The sequence below is a fragment of the Triturus cristatus genome, chromosome 10 (genome assembly GCF_964204655.1).
Source record: "Triturus cristatus chromosome 10, aTriCri1.1, whole genome shotgun sequence".
NCBI classification, from domain to species: domain Eukaryota; kingdom Metazoa; phylum Chordata; class Amphibia; order Caudata; family Salamandridae; genus Triturus; species Triturus cristatus.
In genome coordinates, this window is record NC_140593.1 from 103,742,139 (window position 1) to 103,756,940 (window position 14,802).

Below are 14,802 nucleotides of genomic sequence, written 5' to 3' on the forward strand. Positions count from 1 at the left end.
TCCTGGTTTGCTCAAATAAATTAAACACCAAGGTTAAAAAATAGCCTTCCCTTTGCATTTGTCTCCATGAATTTTCTCCAAATTCTCATGTGTCCTTCACCATCCATACAGATCCAATCTGATCAACTAAGCCGTTCTTATTCCAAAGTTTCTCCAGCCAGACAGATTCTAGATGGCCGAGATGGTTATTGCCATGTGGGAAGGGAGAGAACGGGCACTACAGTGAGGAGAGAATACCATAGCCTCAAGATGAAGACCATGAACCAAGTGAAGGAGTGCACAGTGGCCACGTGTCATGAGGAGCACTTCTACCCAGGTTGACGTTTTAGGCAACAATGGGTTGTAAAAGGGAGGGTTTCCCTAAGCGCTTACCCGGTCATAACAATAGGTGTTGCTGGGTACAAAGCCAGAAGTGTTTAAATAATATACCTAACATGGCACTACTTGCCAAATGGTGAGTAGCACAAACCTGGGATTAAAAAAAAAAAGGGGAGAAAGTATCCTGGCACCAAGTACCATGCAAATATTTAGCAGAAATGAGGGTAACAATTAAATAACAAAACTAAAAATTAAAAAAATTAAAAAACACACACACACACCACAACTTCTAGACTGTGTTGCTGCCTTTTGGAAAAAGAACAATGTAGCTCCCATTTTAGCAAAACAAGGCACAGGTTTAAAAAATCTTGCATGTCAAACCAAAAAGTCAACGATCATCATTACGGATCCTGTTTTGCGAATTTGTAGGTCCTCTGCTATAGCCTCGTTTGCTACCAGAGTAGATCATTCCAAAGTCATCCGGTGCCTTGGATTAGAACAGAAGAATGCCTTAGACTTTTTTTGTCTTTTTCCTAGATGGAGTCTGTGTCCGGCGCTCCTTATATTTCCAACGACACATTGGAGCTGAAGTAACAGCAGTACTGAATACATCTGACACAAAGGAGGGGGACGGGGAGTGGTGCCAATGCTCAAAAGCAGCGTCCCCTACAGTGCACTCAAACCCTTTTGTTCCATTGCAGCATAGTAAGTCTGTCTATTCCACAGCTGATAATTTTTCATCCAACAAAAATGTTGGTCTGCCAAGCTCCTGCATGCGTTTTAGTCCCTCTTTAAGCACTAGCAGCAGGCTGAATGTAGGTATAATCAGGGGGGTTACTATTTTCATAGGTGTGTCACAATGGCTTCAAAATTGAAAGCCATGGTCAGTCCTCTGCACAACACGTTTTGCATGCACAGAGCTAACACTTTCAAATTATGGAATCAACTAGGCAAACAGATGGAATATGAATTTGGCGTCAGACTTTCATATTGGAATAGAATGATACAACTGATAGTTACAGATAAAAGGAAACCAGTTAACTCAAATTTTGGTTTTCTGCTTTACATGTATTTGGAAAATAAAATCTGGACAACATGATCACACTCAAGACGTGATAAAACATGCACGGTGAAATATAAACAGCAAACTTGTCACGTTTTGCTCAAGCGGTGTGCTGCACAAGCATGCCAGTGCAAGGAAAACAGATGCACAAAGCACGGCACGCTGGCGGTTTGGATAGTTGCCTGGTTTCTGATCACAGCTCTCGTCTTGCTTCTGATCCTGAGCGTCCATGTCCTCCTCGGGGGGATGGACCACTACTGTTGGAATATCGTCAGCAGAGTACACCTGGTGTCCAGAGCCATCAGGCTCACCCTGTTGAGAGCTGGCCGATACCAGGCGATTCAGCCTAGGAGTAGATGGAGGTGTGTTTTGTGGAGTGGGCACTGGGGTGGCACACCTTGAGCCCGATGGAGTGCCAGCTCTTGAAGGAAGCAGGTAATCCAGAAGAAGAGAGAGGCGCGATTCTCGTCGTAGAGACAGGTTGGAGGCCGACAGACCTGCTCGCAAAGAGTTACGGGAGGCTGACAGGCCTTCCCCTGAAGTGAACCAGAAAGCACTTTTTAAAAGAGGTGAGATAGGAAGGAAAAACACATGAACACATCTATGTATCAACAAGTCAGATTAAAACTTTAAAGGGTCGTACAAGTGGAACTACAACAATATAACATCTTTAAGCTATTTAAAGTGTGAAAGAAATCTACTCCATTAGCACACACCTGCCTGTAGCAGCTCTTACAACATGCAACAAGTAGTAAGGCAGACAGCACATGTAGATATACACATTTACACAAGGGAGAAAACTTGGTTTGGTTGCACTACAAGTAGAAGTTGAAAGCAGTAGTAAGAACATGTACTGTTACAGTATACATGGCTTTTCAGCTGAAGGATGCTTATTTTGTAGATTTGCTGATCTGTGCCTCACATTTGTAGTCCGAAGCAATTTTGCTGGCAGGTCACAGGAATCTGGAAGGTAGTGCGGATATTAAGGGGAGGAGAGGATGGTTGAAAGGGGAAGGCAATGGAGGCATGATAGATCATGTGGAATGTTTTTCATAAATACAAAAGCAACACTGTTTACACTTACTATGCCCCAAAATATTGACAGATGCACACTACACTTTGCCACTCGGAATATAAAGGTTATTAGTACCAAACTGCATTTGCCATTGAAAGAAGAAAGGCATGATCTGTCACTGCCAAGAGTTTAGCCAATTCTGTTCAATCTACACAGAATTTACTAACAACAACAAAAACAAAGAAAAACTGCTGTCAATGCTCCCAGGGTCCTACGTAAAGAGCTCAACAAAATATTCAGTTAATTATATAATCACAGGGAACAAGAAAGAAAAATGCTTTGCAGTACATCCCCAGATTAGCATCTTACTTCGATTGTCATGTTCAGTTCAACAATGTCAGTCTACTCTCGAAACAGACAAACCTGTCAATGCCCTCTGTGACTACTATTCATGAATAAAATACTCAATGCCCTGTCTCGCCCAGCATCAAGTGCATTATTCAATCAAGCTTGCGAATTATGGAACATCCAATGATACAAAAAGATTACCAACTTGGGTGCCTGAAACACAGGTACACCAAACCTAGGCTCAACCTAGGAAGAAATCCCACTGAAGGGCATCTTTTAGAAAATCTTTGCAGGAAGTAATGGTGGCCTTCAATCACACTTGGAACGTCCGAGTTATCAAACCATGCCACGTTAACAAAAACAGTCATGTAGAGCATCAGGGAATCTACACCATACAGTTTATAAGAGGGCACACCACTAGTCAACATGAAAACCTGGCCATCATGTCTGGCAGAATAGCCTGAACTGTGTCGTAAATGGTGTTGAAGTAGAATTGCTCTGAGGCAGAGTAGATTCTTCACCTAGAACGCTATAATGAGAAACGGTGGCAAAGTGAATAAACCGGAAGCCTACAAATTCTATGGAGGCGAGGATTATGCTTTTCTTTCTCCACTTTAATCACAGCAGCCATTTCAAAGTTAAACAAACCACTGTTCTCATGAACCATAGGGAACACAAAACAATAGAGTGTCCATGGAAAGACAGTCCTCTTCCAATGCACCAATCAAGAGGCTCCTAGGAGTATGTAGTCCTCTGTCCCTATTCATTCTCCCTCTTTCTTCGCTGCTGCAGCCAGATAAGTGTTGACTTTTTTGCCTCTCCTCATAACGTGTGGTGTTATGCTCTCTGTAGTGTAATGTGCGGTTTTATACTCTACAGTGTTCACATGTGTGAACTTGCTGTTTCAGGGCCTTCACATTCAGTATTTCCATTGTATTCCCTGTATTCGCATTGTATTCATTGCTGCTGATGTTGCGTTGGCCGGCCTTGTATTGGCCTTCCTTGCGTGTTTTCACCGCTTTGGTTCGCGCTTAGGTGCGCTTCTCATTTGTTAGGACAGTTGGCTTTCGCTTTCAAACGCTTTCACTCTTTCTGCAAGTTAACCTCTACTCTGTTTCTTCGCCCGGCCGTGGGAGATTTCAGTCTCCCTAACGGCCGTTACTTCAGTGGTGCGGCTCCTTCCTCCCGCCTCCAGAGGACGCCGAGACGAGTCGCCTCGTTCGCCGCGTCTCCGGCATTCCGCGCATTAGAGTTTGGGCTTCGTGGTCAACGAGGTGAAGTCAACGCTGGTGCCCTCTCAGAAGGTGGTGTTTTGGGGGTTTGTGATCGACTCTGGAATCCACTCTCAACCTCCCATCTTGGAAGATGACGAAGATTCGCCACGAGATCCGGAGAGCCCTCACTCAATCCAGTCTGTCTCTCCGTCAACTTGCCCGGATCGTGGGGCTCCTCTCGGCCTTCATCCAGGCGATTTTCCTGGGTCCTCTGCACTACAGAGCCGTCCAGCGCCTCAAGGCTCGCCACCTTCGTAGGGGGTCTTTTTTACTCACAGAAGGTAACCCTCTATGCCGATGCCAGCAGGGAGCTCCAGTGGTGGCTGACCAACATGGAAGCTTGGAACGGGCAGGCCATATTCGGTTCCGTGCCCAATATCATCGAGTCCGACGCCAGCAGATCCGGATGGGGCACGCAGTGTGGAGAGTTCACTACCGGCGGTGTGCGGTCTCCGCAGGAGCAACAACTTCATATCAATTGTCTGGAGCTCTTGGCGGGCTCTTTTGCAATCAAATGTTGGACCAAGGAGTCGGTCCGATCCGGTGTTCTCCTCAAGATGGACGTGTCGGCCATCCGGTACATCAATCCTCTTGGGGGCACACGGTCGCGTGCTCTGGCAGACTTGGCGGCGAATTTCTGGCAGCATTGCCTGGATCACCATGTCTCCGTCACGGCGAAGTACTGTCTGGGCCTGGACAACCAAGTGGCGGATTTCCACTTGCGCCATTTCCACGACGTGCGCCAGTGGAAGCTTCATCCGGGAGTTTTCGCGGACCTCCAGAGCATCTGGGGTCCATTCTTGACTGACCTCTTCGCCTCCAGTCTGGACTTTCAGCTTCCTCGGCTCTTAAGCGGGAGGCCGGATCCGATGGCAGCAGCCACGGACGCATTCCTGCAGGATTGGAGGGAGGAGACTGGGTATGCCTTTCCCCCCAATCGCCATGTTAACGAGGGTCTCGGCCCAAGTTAGTCGCCAGGGGGCAGACATTGTGCTGATATCGCCCATCTGGGAGGTCTCAAGTCGGGTATCCGGTTCTTCTGGAACTTTCTTAGGATTTTCCAATCCCACTCCCCGATTTCCGACTCTTCTGCTCAGTCCAGACAAAGTTCCCCATCCGCTCATTGCTCAGGGCTCCCTGACTAATGGCGTGGCGGATTACAGGGGACGCTGGGTGGTCCCAGGCCTTTCGGGAGCGGCTGAGAGATTCATGTCCAAGGCCTGGGCCGATAGTACGATCAAGCGGCATCACTCCGCGTGGAGACGATGGGTTCGCTGGTGTCTGCGGCGGAGTCTCAATCCTGTGGCAGCAGATGGGACGGCCATACTGAACTTTTTGGCAGCTTTGGCGGAGGAGGGTTTGGCGTACAGGACCATTAACACCTTTCGGTCTGCCATATCTGCCGGCCACAACATGGTGGATGGCTCTCCCGTGGGCTAACATTCCTTGGTTTGTCGACTTCTTCGAGGCATCCGCCGTTCTTTGCCTCCTGAGACTCGTTTCTCCCGGTTGTGGGATGTAAATCAGGTTCTCAACTTGTTGGCAATCCAATCGCTTCTTGTCCAGAAAGGATCTATCTGCCAAACTGGCCATGCTCCTTTGTCTCATAGCTTGCAGGTGCGTTTCGGCTGTGCGAGCGCTGGACGTCTCGGGCAGAATCTATTCTCCCTCCGGGGTGACCTTTAGGATCAGGCGGCGTACGAAATGTGGGACAACATTCATTTCGTACCCTGCATTCCCGGACTCCCAAGTTGTGCGTCGTTGCTTGCCTTCGGGCTTACGAGGAGATGTCGGAGGAGTTCCGTCCTCCAGGTGAGCGGCAGTTGCTTATTGCGCTCAAGAAGCCTCATAGGGCAGTCTCTTCCCCCATGATCGCCCGATGGGTCCATTGGGTGATGCAGGAGGCCGGAATTGATCTGCGGCTTTTTGGTGCCCATTCGGCCAGAGGGACCATGGCCTCTAAAGTGTTTGCCCTGGGAGCTCGTCTGGAAGACATTCTGAACGCAGCAGCCGGTGCTAGACATGGCACACTTGGTGGTGAGCAAGCTTTAGATGAGCATAATCCTCGCCTCCGGTCCTGACAAAGAATGAAAATTTCCTAGCTAACGTAACGGAAAGTTTCAATTCTATTAAGGACTCGGAGGCGACTATTATCCCACCCAGGGTACCTGTTTCAGGTCTACATCCCGCACTCGTAGTGGGGTAAGTAACTAATTTTGTTCTTTGGTTATTCTCTTATGTGGTTTGTGCTCATATGCTGTGATCTTCTCTCCCTGGCAGGGTTAAACCTTGGCCATCGCTGCCGCTTACGTTGTGCTTTGCTTCTGCAGGCGACTCCAGCAAACAGGACTCGTGAGGATTTTAGATTGGCTGGATTAGAGCGACAAAAGAGGGAGAATGAAGAGGGACAGAGGACTACATACTCCTAGGAGCCTCGTGATTGGTGAATTGGAAGAGGACTGTCTTTCCATGGACACTATTGTTTTGTATTGTTGTTGCCTATGGTTCATGGGAACAGTGGTTTGTTAAACTTTGAAATGGCTGCTGTGATTAAAGTGGAGAAAGAAAAGCATAATCCTCGCCTCCGAGTTCTTAATAGAATTGAAACTTTCCGTTACGTTAGCTAGGAAATTTTTCATTACCAGCCATCCTAACAGCACTGGGACCCAGTGGCGGCTCCTCCGCTATGACTGATGAGCATCACCCCATTGCTTTCTCACAGTGCAAGAAGCAAAAACATAAAATGGTAATAACTTTTAGATATTGCCATTTTTTTTTTTTTGCTGCCGACAGGGTGGGTGGGTCTGCTCAGCTTACAGAGCAGGAGAGGAGTGGTTTACCCACTCCCGAGTGCCCAATGACTGTTAGGTTGGCCCTCTCGAGCCACCCAAAACAGGCACAAGCACTCCCCTGTTCTCCATGCAGGCTCCAATTGCAGCTTGCATAGAGAAAGAACATGCCCATCACTCCCCCCCCCCCCTCCCCTCCACCCCCCAGCCCCTGAAAGCCGTGTCCCAGCGCTCAGACCAATCACAATGCTCCACTGAAGCGTTGTGATTGGGTTAGGGGTGGGAGCCTGGCTGCCTGCTTCCTCTTCAGGCCTGGAGTCGGACACAGGTGAGCAGGAAAGACGACGTGGGCCCTGGCGGCAGCAAAGTTATTCTTAAATTTTTATGCAGCCCGCAGCCCCACCTCCCCAGCCCCAGATGCTGGCCGCCCCTGCTGGGACCTTCAACTAAGAATTTGCCAAGTCAAAAAATGACCTACTTTAGGGCCTGAAAATTACATGGATGTTCCAAAAAAAAAAATATATATATATATATATATCGTGTCAAACAATGCCTCCTCGGTTTAAGGAGCACTCTAAAAAAGACGTAGTATCAGCTTCAAACAGCATTCTTTAATTCAGAGCATATTTACAAGCCTACGCGTTTCGAAGTGAAAACTTCTTGATCACAGGCACAATATGAGGCTTTGCAGGATTCAAAGGCATTTGTCCCAGCATGCTTTTGTTTGTTAAAATTACCCTTCAGTGGGCCTCATATATATATATATTTATATTTAGACACAAAAATCTTCAGCGTTGATTAAATGACATGTAAAAAGGCTAATTAAGCTTCCAAATGTGAAGCTAAAATGTATGCTTCTATTGTGAAACTAATACAATAGATGGCAGGCCGAGTCATACATTTCTAGGTTTTTTTTTATACTAACATACTTCCAACTTTAGAAGGGACAAGTAGCAGGTTATATTCTAAATTAATGTCACATGAATTAAAGAAAAATTAAACTACATGGCTTCTAGGAACGCAAGTCGACTAGTTTGCGACCAACTCTGTCATTTTCTTTTTTAATCACATTCAAATAAAATAACATGGAAAAAAGAAAACGGATGCCATAGTTTGAGGTCAGCTCTCCAATTTATACGGCAAGGCTCCTTTCTTTAAACCCAGCTAAAGAGTACGCTGCCAGGTCAGAGAAAACAATGCGCTCCCCGGATTGGTCAACATCAGATGCTACATTCGGATGCCAGCCTTTATCCTCTTTAGGCACAATTAAAAAGAAATCCATTTTATGGTGTCTGTTACTTCTAGTCAGTAGGGTCTCTCCCACACCCAACATACAGGTAATCGATCACCTAGCTGGGGTGGAGCGGTAAAGGAGAAAACAGACAAACCAAGGAATTTCAGAGCTTCTGTATTACTGCACAAGTCCTTGCACATAACCAGCGCCAAGCCCCACACAACAGATCTATTTCAATTTCTTCTTTAAAAATGCAAAAGTGCAACCTACCGGTTCTGCCGGACGGCAGATGTTCTGATAACAGGGAAATAAGAACCACCTATTGAATAAAAAAAATCACAATGCAAGTAACTGTATGCTACTTCTGCAGTCTGGGTCTCCTTATCTCAACCTCTGGGTGTGCCTGAAACGTTATACAACACTGCCCGAAGCAGAGGTAGAGCCCAGAGGAATAATTTTAGCTTAACCGCAGTCAACAGGTTGGGTTGAAAAGGAAAGCGGTCCTGAAAACTTCCTCATCCTGGATGGATATCTCGTACGGTTCAGAGATGCATAGTAGTGGTGCTTCCTAATCCACCCAGCTCAAATTATTGCAGTCAGGAAATCTGTTTCGTATGAAAACAGCTTCATGAGGATTGTGCATGGGAGTAAAAAAGGACCAAACCAGCCTAACAAAGGTTCCCGAGGACCATTACAATCTGGACCAGTGATGTTTGATACGCCATAGTCATTCTGATACAGCAATTCTTCTGGTCAGGATTGTCAGGCACATAAGTCCTCCCAAAAATATTTCCTGGCTAGGACATCACAGACTACCCTTAACAACAAACTTCTATTTCTTATGTATGATTGATCCAAACTGCTAGTTAACTGACCTTTTCAAACTGAGGTACATGCACATCTCAGTGCGGTAGTTCCACATGATATCCTTGCCATAGAGGCAAATCATTTAGCTGAACATGTATATTTATTAGTAGGAAAGGGAGGGAACTGGGGAAAAGTTACACATTCCAGCCACAATAGTCTGTGTTAAGTGAGACACAGAACGGGTGATAGTGTGTATTTCAATACATGTTAACAGTTTTACACAATTACACAGCAGAAACATTAATGCTTCTCTATCAACGTATAACAGTGCATGCAGATGTTGACAGGGCCTGGGTTGTCGAGCACATGTTCTAATAAGCGAGCAAGGCGGCTCACCCATCACCCGGTATCCCCACCTGCAATACTCACAGCTTTCACATTTTGACTTTAATATTGAACTGGTCAACATATTTTGGCTGCTACAACATCTCACCGTTTCGTTCTAGCAAGTGAGGATCAGAATGTTTCTTGCCTATGTCTGCGAAGGAGCGGACCAGAGGGATGCGGTTGCTGAGCTTCTTCTCGTTTTGATGATGGTGTCGCTTCAAAAGGGCTTCTTTCACCTGCTCCCTGCACGTCTCCTCCAACTGCCCGGAGACAGTCATGCTGTCCAGAACCATGTCTGTTGTACCAAGTGCAAAGTTAGATACACAAACTGGACTCTGCCTTCAGATTAACACAACACATTCACAAAGAAAAAAAGTCCTTTTATGGTCGGACACTTTAGCCAAAACGAGAACTAGAAACAACTTCACCATCTATTAAAGGATATTATAAGAGGTGATCTTTGGTGGATTCGGTAGGAAAAATGGGGGAAAAGAATGACTGGGGTTTTGTTGATGGTTACTGGAGGAGTTGTAAAGTGTTGTGCTGAGCAGGGGAACACCAGTTAAGAAAAAAAGGAGATGGGAAGTTCAAAGAGGGCATAGGAACAAACTGGTACTAAACATTTTCCTGTGATAATACTTTAAAAACGCTCATGTCTTTAGGCAGTAAATCACTGAAAGAACCTACATATGAACAAAGACAGAAAACAAAGTACATTGGTTTTGCTAGTCATTCATAAATTAGGATGTGATGCATTACAACAACATTTCTGTCAATTAGTAATGTCAAAATTAGAGATGCAAAACATCAAAAAGTCAATACAGTCTGGGTTAAATGAATACATGCAAAATGTTACAAAGATTTTTGGTTTATTGGGTTGCAATCTAGTATACAGAGTAGACAGAGTTGAGCAGCGTGTGAAAATGAGGGAACTCAGTTTCAGTGAGATACAACTGATCAATTTGCACTATGTGTGTGTGCCATAGCCCATTGCACAATGACTAGCTGTCATTACAGCCACCGAGACATCTCGTTTTTCTCAGAAATCAATGCCCACTTTACGCAAAGCATCACAGCCACTAACCCAAAAGTCTGCACCTCATTCAAAAAGCAGATCTTCTTACACGGTATTCACGTTAAGGTCCAAGTACTCACTCCCTGGGTTAATAATGCCTTTTTCTTTTGTCAAAGTGGTAGGACGTTACTCAAGGTTTGGACCTTCCCTGCCTCAGTTAAATATAACATTGTATAGGTTGAGTTTGTCCTTTTTAATTTGAGATATTGTATAAATGCTTGTTTCATCATACTGATAGCATGCAAAGAAATGCGTCGAATCCGGTTTCATTTTTAGTATTGCTCTTTTTATTCTTAAATACATATTGTAGTGTCTTTCAACAGATTGGTGATTTTATGGGCAGCGGACACGTTTTATGCCCCCTATTAGCCAATTGGGCTTTCTCAAGGCTTGTATAGTATTTACACGCGGCTCTCACGGAACACAAATCTATGCGGCCATTGCTTCTATTTTAAGACCTCATTTCCAACCCAGGTTGGGTCTGCTACTGTATTGCATATTTAAGGAAAAATGGCACTGAATACAGATATCAAATACTTCAAAGTAGCAGGAGCCGAACGAGCTTCCCACCCACCCAGACCCACTCATTTAGGGTTCCTTGGTATTTCTATAGCGCTTCAACCACTGGCATGTCTTCAGAGTGCTATCTGGAACAGGTGGTTTCACACAACTCAAGAGGTTCCTACAGGCTGGAATTTGTTTGGCAGCGGAATGGACAAGTATTCTTTTAGTCATTTTACCAAGGTCCCTAGGGTTAGGCAAGCAAAAGCAGAGGGTAAATTCTTTCTCTCCTAGGCCCGCAAAACTAGCCGGCCGATCTACGGTTAGTAGCAAGTGAATGGTCTTTAAAAAACAGCTGAAGACTTGGCTTTTTACTCTTGGATTGCTCGCTCTCTTCTGCTCTTGCTTGTTCAGTACCACCGGGACACTCTTGGGAGTAGCTGTGCATTCTACAAGTCCCGCAATCCATTCATTCATTCCTTATTTTCAGGAATTACATTTTACACCCAAAGACCTATGTTCGTTTGGATCATAATGTGGCATTAGCGTTCACTGAGTGCTGCATTTGTGGCATTTGGTCTTACGATCTAGATTCCGTGATCATTTTTTAGTTTTCCAGCGTACCTGGAAACAGACGGTGTGCCAGAAAATTGGTGGACTAAGGTTCCTCAACCTTTAATCATTCCTAGGAAGCTGCCAAGTTGTTTTAAGCTGCCTGGCAAGGCACATTTGGCCTGTGTCGCTCTTCCCTGCCAGCAGTCAACGTGAATGTAGGGGATACTCACTACACACATACATGTTAAAGCGTAAACTAAGAAGAAACCAAAATTGAAATGTAGCACTGTAAACTGGTCCACTTGCTTACTGCTCTAGTGTCTGCACTTACTGGGGTATGTTAACGCCGCAGTGTTTTGCATGCAAAGCATTTTTGCTCCCTTGTACTCTGCTATCGACCACTATGTATACATAAGACCTAGAAATAAAAACACATTGATTCTGGTTAAATGTTGGAAAAACTTTGGTTTATGGATACCGATTTACATGAGAGCATAGAGGGAGAAACGTTCAAACTAATCCCCAGTTACGGACAAAAATTAACTTCTTTAGAGCCATCAGATCATCAGCCCATTAGGTCGTTTTTTCATCCACTTTTAAGCGTTATTGATTCTTTCCAAAGGGAAAAGTTGTTACATCAAGTCTATATACCCTTTTTATACATTCAAATAGTGCCCGCTACCAAGAATACCTTCTGCTGATTTACTCAAATCTATGAAGGGCATGCGCCAGCTGTGGGCTCCTGCCAAAAATCGGAAGTGGGGATGGTGGGCATGGTTTATTCTGTTCAGCACAGGGAAGGTAATTAAATAAAGTTACTGTCTTTCCCCACATGAAGTGCATTTTTACCACAGCTTGATTTTCAGCCATCAAATAGTGAAGTCGAAAGTTAAGTCCCACCATGCAAAGCAATGCTGACTAAAGCCATAAACTGAGTTTACCTAGTGCCATGAGGCAGATTGAACTCCCAAGAAACATACATCTACTGTGTCAAAGCCACTTAAAGCATGTGCACTTGTATGGCTTTATTTTGTTGACATTAAACTATTTTGCAGTAAATTATATTTCCCTTGTGATACATAATGCTTTAAAGTCTGCGAATTTTAGAATGTTGTACTCCCAGTATCACTTACTCAAAACTGTAAAAAGAAAAAAAAAAAAAAAAGTACAAGTGGAAATGAGCTCCCTTGATACCCAGTGCATTATCTAGGACTTACGGATTGGCCAGACCTTTGGCCGCCAAGTGGATTTCAGTAATTTTTATTTTGCCAGAATTCTATAAGCAATTCTGACTGTGTGAAAAGGTGTGTCAAAGGATTCTAGAGTTTTAATGTAGCCTTCGAGCCAGATGTAGCGGGCTCTGAGGGTCTTTAATGGCCATTAAAGACTGCTACGGAGGACTCTAAGGCTGTTGGAACATTTCGCCCCTAGAGGGCAGAATGTTCTAACTCATAAAACAAAGGCCTCATGGAGCCCAAGGGGGTTGCGATCCACTCAGGCTCTGTAAGGCCTTTGTTAAACATTGGAATGTTGATGCTCTGGGCTTCTGCCGGCCATTAGAAGCCTGGAGCACTTCGTTGTTTTCAATGGAGCTCCCAACATACCAATGTTCTAATATGAAAGGAATGACCTTTGGCTGAATGTCCATACCTTGTAGGTGGTATGGAGTAAGGCCCAACTTAAATTTCAGATAAAAGTCACTTGCAGAGAATGTAGGAAAATACATCCTTCCAGACTATTTGCGGTTAAAAATATTCATGATTTTTGATGACCACACTAACAATTTGCAAGTGTTTGATATCTTTCAAATGTGACCTAGTTCTCAGACCAAAGAGCAGTATAACAGATTTGTAATTAAATTACTGGTCATGTAATCAAAGCTTCAGTTTTGCCAATGCAAACTTACCTGCTATCTCTTCTATGGTGTTCGCTCTCATATCCAGCAGAACGGTTCCATTTAGGATGCAGCTCCTAAGCTCAAAAAGACTGTGCAAGGACAGAGTCGCCACATATGGTTTGCTCCATCGGTCTCCACCATCTTCTACATCTTCCTCAAATTTTAGCCACCTGACAATGTAGGATAGTAAAGTATGAATAGGTATAGCATCTTGACAGGTCCTTGTCAACCAGCATTAATCGACAACAGAAAATAAAGAAGCCGCCAAATGCATACTTCACTGAGTTATGGAATGCATTTAAAAGCCACTGGATAGACTTGGTACATCAAGCACTGAAGCTAGCAGCACAGAAGCCAATACTGCAACACCAATTTCTGGTAGAATGGGTTCACTACTGACTAGTCTAGTTCAAGGTTTACTACTGGAATTACGAGAACTTACCGTGCAGTTTCCTTCCACTCATATTCCCCTCCGTCTCGGAAGCACAGTTCATCCAGCTCCGTGAAGAGGTCGTGAGGAATGTGTTCTTCATCGTCGTCTTCTGTTCCCAGAATAAATTGCACTCGCTGGGACGGTGTGTCTACATTGACAAGCAAAGCATTGGGTCAATGTTCTGGCACACTACATACCTTAAACAAGAGGTCATACTCTGTAAACCCACCCAAAACCATTCTTGCAGGTCTACATCTGTAGACTATGTCAACCAGTTCCTTATAAGTAATGGGCACAGTTTGCTTTGCTAACTACATCACACATTTTGAAAACTTTAAAGTAACTGTACCAAGGGAGCTTTCCAAGGTAAAATAGGCAATCATTAGATCACATCTTTTATCTCTGAGACAGTAGTTTATTGGGAGTTTCATACATCAAACTACAGTGTAGGGAAAGGGCAGAGAGCAATGCACTTTTCAGAAGGTTCGAATGTATGAACAAAGTTTATTGGACCGTGTATATGTGCTGATAGGAAATCAAAATATAAGCAGTCGCCGGCTGGCTTCTTACTTTATACTTTACTAATCAAAAGCTTTCGAAATTCCGTTACTCCCAACCACGTTTAAAACTGTCAAAAAGGTCTCTTCTGCTAAAAATGCTAGCAAACGTATTAAGGAGGAGGCAAAATATTACTCTAATTCAAACAACTGCAGTAGAGTGACCAGTGCGTTATTTTGGAAATTTCGCTTCATTTCTCAAGAAGTGTGCTACACACTAGAACCAGAGGCCAGACTGTGGCCTGGTAAAGAGACCTTAATGGAGCTAATAGGTCAGTATACTACATTAAGTGTTTTCCAAAGCACTTTCTAATCTACTCAATAATGTAATATCCCAAAGGCCACAGAATTCAAGCTGCTTGCAGTCACCTTCATTTAACTCCGAATGACGAAAACTCACGCAAACACTGCTTCATGCTATAGTGCTTTAGAAAATAAAGGCCCAGTAGCAGTTTCATACCTACTACACAGACCTTTACACGCAACCGTAAGTGGCTGCTTACATCCTCAGAGGCATATTTAAGAAGGTCGCGCAGAGCAACGCAGCAA

General features: G+C 44.5%; 1 protein-coding gene across 7 annotated transcripts in view; it reads right to left on the reverse strand.

Annotated features, from left to right (window-relative positions):
• Positions 1-14,802, reverse strand: part of SLC4A7 (solute carrier family 4 member 7) — a 470,313-nt gene that overhangs the window by 255,055 nt on the left and 200,456 nt on the right. For 3 of the 7 annotated variants that reach the window (XM_085630545.1, XM_085630546.1, XM_085630548.1), the window contains exons 4-7: positions 13,706-13,844; positions 13,273-13,433; positions 9,342-9,530; positions 1,564-1,917 (exon numbers count right to left, since the gene is read on the reverse strand). In XM_085630545.1, coding sequence (XP_085486671.1) covers positions 1,564-1,917; positions 9,342-9,530; positions 13,273-13,433; positions 13,706-13,844 — 843 coding nt within the window. The remainder of the gene's footprint in view (positions 1-1,563; positions 1,918-9,341; positions 9,531-13,272; positions 13,434-13,705; positions 13,845-14,802) is intronic. The other 4 variants (XM_085630547.1, XM_085630549.1, XM_085630550.1 and 1 more) reach the window with 3 other exon arrangements.